The sequence below is a fragment of the Salvelinus sp. IW2-2015 genome, linkage group LG6.2 (genome assembly GCF_002910315.2).
Source record: "Salvelinus sp. IW2-2015 linkage group LG6.2, ASM291031v2, whole genome shotgun sequence".
In the NCBI taxonomy this organism is placed as follows: domain Eukaryota; kingdom Metazoa; phylum Chordata; class Actinopteri; order Salmoniformes; family Salmonidae; genus Salvelinus; species Salvelinus sp. IW2-2015.
In genome coordinates this window covers 25,627,018-25,633,270 of record NC_036846.1, presented here as the reverse complement: position 1 = coordinate 25,633,270, position 6,253 = coordinate 25,627,018, and the positions used below count along the sequence as shown (strand labels likewise).

General features: G+C 40.8%; 1 protein-coding gene across 1 annotated transcript; it reads right to left on the bottom strand.

Annotated features, from left to right (window-relative positions):
• Positions 1–359: 359 nt before the first annotated feature.
• Positions 360–5,446, bottom strand: LOC139027958 (putative uncharacterized protein DDB_G0271982). Its single transcript, XM_070444174.1, has 2 exons — positions 5,414–5,446; positions 360–887 (listed from the first exon to the last, which is right to left on the bottom strand). Exons 1-2 carry the CDS (start codon positions 5,444–5,446, stop codon positions 360–362), a joined length of 561 nt encoding a protein of 186 aa, XP_070300275.1.
• Between the last annotated feature and the right edge of the window lie 807 nt (positions 5,447–6,253).

The following is a 6,253-nucleotide window of genomic DNA, read 5'->3' as shown; positions in this document are numbered from 1 at the left end:
TATTTCTCTTTTTGCTTTGTGACAATTCTATTTTTTTCATTATTCTTTTTATTGTTTTTTTTTTTTTTACAGTTTTACGCTCATTCACTGATTTAGAATCAATGATCAAAGACACAATGTGTTTGTTGGGAATGTGTACTGGTACCACGGTGTCTGTCTGTCCTCTCTTTTTTACTTTAGTAACACATTTTATTTGGCTCATCAGTCAAGTCAAAGGCGTCGGGACTAAACTTTTATTTAAAAACAAATTTGTCGGCAGAAATTTTAGGAACTTTTATTTTGAAATTCTCTTCTACTGAACTGATGTCAGTCACTTCCCCGCCTTCACGACTGCTTCCTTCTCTCTGACTGCTTCCTTCTCACTGACTGCTTCCTTCTCTCTGACTGTTTCTTTTCTCTCTGACTGCTTCCTTCACTGACTGCTTCCTTCTCTCTGACTGCTTCCTTCTCTCTGACTGCTTCCTTCTCTCTGACTGCTTCCTTCTCTCCTGACTGCTTCCTTCTCTCTGACTGCTTCCTCTCACTGACGCTTCCTTCTCTCTGACTGCTTCCTTCTCTCTCTGCTTCCTTCTCTCTGACTGCTTCCTTCTCTCTGACTGCTTCCTCTCACTGACTGCTTCCTTCTCTCTGACTGCTTCCTTCTCACTGACTACTTCCTTCTCTCTGACTGCTTCCTTCTCACTGACTGCTTCCTTCTCTCTGACTGCTTCCTTACTCATGATGCTCTTCTCACTGACTGCTTCCTTCTCTCTGACTGCTTCCTTCTCACTGACTGCTTCCTTCTCACTGACTGCTTCCTTCTCAATGACTGCCTCATTTTCACTGACTGCTTCCTTCTCTCTGACTGCTTCCTTCTCACTATCAATTGTAAACCTGCTGTTTACAGTCTATGGTTGTAAAAAAATAATCCCAGTGATTATGGGTAATGAAGGTTGCTCCGTGTGTTAAGACTTGTGTTGGTGCTGCTCATGCATCATGGCACCGAGAATGACAACCATGAACAGAGAACAGGCAGAGAGGAGAGAGAGAGAGCCCACAAACCAACCGGCAATATAGTGAGAAGTGCCTCTCCAAGCTTATGGAGCTCAAAGATTGATGATCTGTCATAGTTGTGAATCAATCTGAATGTTCTCTGATGTGATGATAGCAGTTTGCAGTCTATAGGGTCTATTGAATGTGTTAACGTTCATGCAGCAGGGAGGCACCATAATGATGATGATGATGATGATGATGGTGATGCGTCTTGCTTGTTATTATATACTGTGTTATAACTGTTTGTTATTATTACGTTGTATTATTACTGTGTTATAACTGGTTGTTATTATTACTGTGTTATAACTGGTTGTTATTATTACTGTGTTATAACTGGTGTGTATTATTACTGTGTTTATAACTGGTGTTATTTATTTACTGTGATTACTGTTATACACTGGTGGTTATTATTACTGATGTGTATAACTGCGTGGTTATTAGTTACTGTGTTATAACTGGTTGTGCATTATTACTGTGTTATAACTGGTTGTTATTATTACTGTGTTATAACTGGTGTTATATTACTGTGTTATAACTGGTTGTTATTATTACTGTGTTATAACTGGTTGTTATTATTACTGTGTTATAACTGGTTGTTATTATTACTGTGTTATGAGTTGGAAATAAGTCTGTTAAGTTTCAAACCATGCTGTATGTAGAGCAGCAGTAGTAACAACTTGACATAGGTTGAAGTGAGAAAAATACTAGGAAAGGAATCGTACAGTAACAGAAAAGGAACAAAATGTTTTTTAATTGAATATATCCAGTACAGTATGAAAGGAAATGGCCCTAAGACTGATTGAACTGCACCAGAGTAAGGATTTCTCTAAGGCCCCTCAAAGCCTTGTACATTTTCCCATTTGTATGTTGAGATTTGTCTGTATCCTTTTCTCAAAAGTTACTAGAAATGAGCATTTAAAATCTTCCCAGGGGGGGCATAACCCCGGACCCCCCTAGAAAAATGTGTTGTCTACTTTGGACCAGAGCCCTATTCCCTTTATAGTGCACTACTTTGGACCAGAGCCCTATTCCCTTTATAGTGTACTACTTTGGACCAGAGCCCTATTCCCTATATAGTGCACTACTTTGGACCAGAGCCCTATTCCCTATATAGTGCACTACTTTGGACGAGAGCCCTATTCCCTATATAGTGCACTACTTTGGACCAGAGCCCTATTCCCTTTATAGTGCACTACTTTGGACCAGAGCTCTGATGCACTACACCTCTAGAAAACAGGCTTCCACAACAGTTCATCGGCTGTCCCCATTGGAGAACCCTTTTTGATTCCCATTAGAACCCTTTTTTGGTTCCAGGTAGAAACCCTCTGTAGAAAGGATTTTTCCATTAAACCAAAAAGGGTTCTACCTGGAATCAAAAAAGGGTTCTACTGGGAATCAAAAAGGGTTCTACTGGGAATCAAAAAGGGTTCTACCTGGAACCAAAAAGGGTTCTACCTGGAATCAAAAAGGGTTCTACCTGGAACCCAAAAAGTTATATTAGCAACCAAAAAAGGGTTATTCAAAGGGTTCTCCTATGGGGACAGCCAAAGAACCCTTCACGGTTCTAGGTAACACCTGTTTTCTTTCTTCCAAAGAGCGCACTTTTGACCAGAGCCCATAGTGCTATGGTCAAAAGTAGTGCGCTAAATTTGGAAATAGTGTTTCATTTGATCCTCAACCAGGGAGGCTCATCCTATTATAAAACCAGGGACACAGGAGATTCTACTCCCGCCAAATAATTCATGGAAAGGTGAGTGTTACGCTGTTAATACATATTGGGGTGAATCTCTATGTGCATTAGGGTTCCTCTTTAGAGAATAGGAGAACAGCCAGACGATGCGATCTGACTCTTGAAGAATGTCAGCTCTAGCAGAAACTACTGCCATGGTTCTATACATAACTTTCTACACAAATATGTATTACTTTCATATTTCACCGATCCATCTGCTGACCACAACACTGCATTGCATTCACTCTCTCCTTGCAGTCACTCTGGAAGTCCTTGAAAATCAGTACAGAATGATGAAAAGTTAACACGGTTCAAGTCGTAGAGTCCAGAGAGTTCAACGACATTAACGGACAGATCACCCCCCCCCCCCCCCCCTACACAATATCTGATGATATTCATTAACATATTGTACACGGTGACCATGGTGTTCAGTACTAAGTATGCTCCACACTGAAACTTTTAGAAAGAGAGTTCTACTCATTCAATGTGTTACATGCAGAACAGGGTGTGGCATATCCTGGTCTTTGATACATGTCAAAGGAGGTGGTACTAATTAGAACAATTTAAGGGCGTTTATATCAATCGTCAACTGTGTGGGTGATAAGACCACACCACGTTCCAAGGTTTGTACAGCATACAATACCAGTCTCCACTGATACTCCAAACGTTGGGTCACAAATAGGCACCCTATTCCCTATGGAGTCCAATATAAAGTAGTGCAACTATATAGGGATTAGGGTTCCATTCGGATGCAGACTGATACTCTTTCCAGGGCAACAATTAGAGGATAGAGTAGGCTGTCCCTCCACTGCTAGATCTGCATTATCTGAGACAGGGTAATGGAGTACCTTTTGAGATGATGTTCCCCATCATCAATTTTATGACAGGACGGATTGTGGTCATCATATTTGTGAAACAGGAGTGGAAATATTTAGACAGGGAGATACAATCACTCGATTTGGTGAGACAGGAGATGGTAGTCATCATTTGTGAGACAGGAGATGGTCATATTGTGACGAGATGGTATCATCAATTATTGTAGACAGGAGAGTAGTCATATTTTGTGAGACAGAGATGGGTAGTCATCATTTAATGTGAGACAGCGAGAGCAGGTTCATCATTATGTGAACAGGAAAGGCAGTCATCATTTATGTGAAGACAGGAGATGGCAGGCTCATTTTGTGAGACAGGAGATGACAGTCATCATTATTGTGAGACCGGGAGAGATGGCAGTCATCATTATGTGAGACACGAGATGACAGATTCATCATTATGTGAGACAGGAGATGATCAGTCATCAGATGTGAGACAGAGATGGTATTCATCATTATTGACAGGACGAAGGCAGTCATCTATTATTAGATAGGAGATGGCAGTATCAGTTTTGTGAGACAGGAGATGACAGTCATCATTTGTGAGACAGAGAATGCTAGTCATCATTATGGTGGAAACAGGAGATGGACAGTCATCAGTATGTGAGACAGGAGGCATGCAGTCATCATTATGTGAGATAGAATGTAAGTCATCATTTAATGTGAGACAGGAGATGAGCAGTCATCATTTATGTGAGACAGGAGATGACAGTCATCATATGTGTGAGACTAGGAGATGGATCAATCATCATTATGTGAGACAGGAGATGGCGGTATCATATGTGAGATAGGAGATGGCAGTTCATTATGTGAGAGACAGAGATGACAGTCATTCATTATGGAGACAGGAGATGACAGTCATCATAGTGAATGGAGATGTAGTCCATCATTATGTGAGACAGGAGATGGCAGTCATCATTATGTAGTAGGAGATGGCAGTCATCATTATGTGAGACAGGAGAGGATGGCAGTCATCATTATGTGAGCAGGAGATGGAGTCTATCAGTTTGTGAGACAGGAGATGACAGTCATCATTATGTAGATAGAGGCGTCACTAGATGTGGGACGAGATGCAGTCATCATTATGTGAGACAGGAGATGAGCAGTCATCATTATGTGAGACAGGAGATGCAGCTCCATTATGTGAGACAGGAGAGGCAGTCTATCATTATGTGGAGACAGAATGGCGATGTTAGTCATCATTATTTGAACAGGAGATGGCAGCATCGGTATGTGAGACAGAATGGCGATGTTAGTCATCATTATTTGAAACAGGAGAAGGCAGTCATCATTATGTGAACAGGGAATGGCGATGTAGTCATCATTGATTGTGAAACAAGAGATGGCAGTCATCATTATGTGAGACAGGAATGGCGATTAGTCATCATTATTTGAACAAGAGTGCAGTCATCATTATGTGAGACAGGAGAGGCAGTCATCAATTATGTGAGACAGGAATGGCGATGTTAGTCATCATTATTTGAAACAGGGAGATGGCAGTCATCATTATGTGAGACAGGAGATGGTAGTCGATCATTATGTGAGACAGGAAGGGATGCAGTCATTAATCAGGACTCAATGACAGCTGTCAGCAGCATTGCCATGCCTTGTCAAATCACCACTCACTGTACTCTGTACTCTCTGTCAGCCTCCCAGATATCCCCATTGATACCCTGTGGGCTCTGGTCAAATGTACAGTTGTGCCCCTACATAGGTAGGGTGCGATTTGGACGTTACCTCTCTCCAGTTATCAGCCAGAGAATCACACACTCTGACCCACCTGCCGAGACTTGACGGATTTGAAGGTGACCATTTTAGACTTTAGGGGACTGTTAGGGGAGGGGGGGGTATAATTTTTCATTGTTTTAAACCCATTAATTAGCTATTTTAACCTGACTTCGAGAACAGCTTTTGTATGGAATGGTCTCCTTTTTTTCTGTTTGTGATGCAACAATAAAGGCTAATCAAGTTTGAACTGGGGAGAATATGCAAACATCTATCAAAACAAAAAAAGCCACAAGACAGCGTGTATTGAATCGCAACCAGTAGAAGAGATACAAAAACACCATTTATTTTCCTTGTCTCGGTGACATTAAATCCATGTGAAATGTGCCTGACGAGTAACATTGAAATGTTTGCAGTGTGTGAATTGGTTTTATGTCACCTCTCTTTTGGGTGTCCCAGAACAACACCTTGATGCCTATTATCTGACCACGTAATTGCAATTGATTTTTCCTCTTGTTTCCCTCTTTGTCTTTCCCTCCTATTTTGGTTGCCATTGTTCGACAAAACACAATTGAAAGTATGTTTTGACTGTGTCTAGACTCGTCCGAACAACTGAAATGATAGAGAATTGTGTCAGAGACCAGATTTGTGCCATTATTTTCAGAAGATGGAGGTATAGATAGACAGATAGATGACCAACACACAGCACTGATAGTTATTTTCATTTCACACCTTTTTCAAAATGAAATATAACACTGTTATAGTTGTACATATATTTATGTGTAGCTTAGCTGTGCAGTTTCAACAATTCAACAACAATTGAATTAGCTAGCCTTGCTATGAGAAGGTTTGACTGTCAGCAACAAATATGAAATGAGATTAAAGTACATACATA

Excerpts from the sequence above, each read along its gene's own strand:
- LOC139027958 (XM_070444174.1), bottom strand. The coding sequence starts at position 5,446 with ATGGTCACCTTCAAATCCGTCAAGTCTCGGCAG. Across the intron at positions 888-5,413 it reads AATCCGTCAAGTCTCGGCAG|ACTGTAAACAGCAGGTTTAC; the intron begins GTGGGTCAGAGT and ends TTACAACCATAG.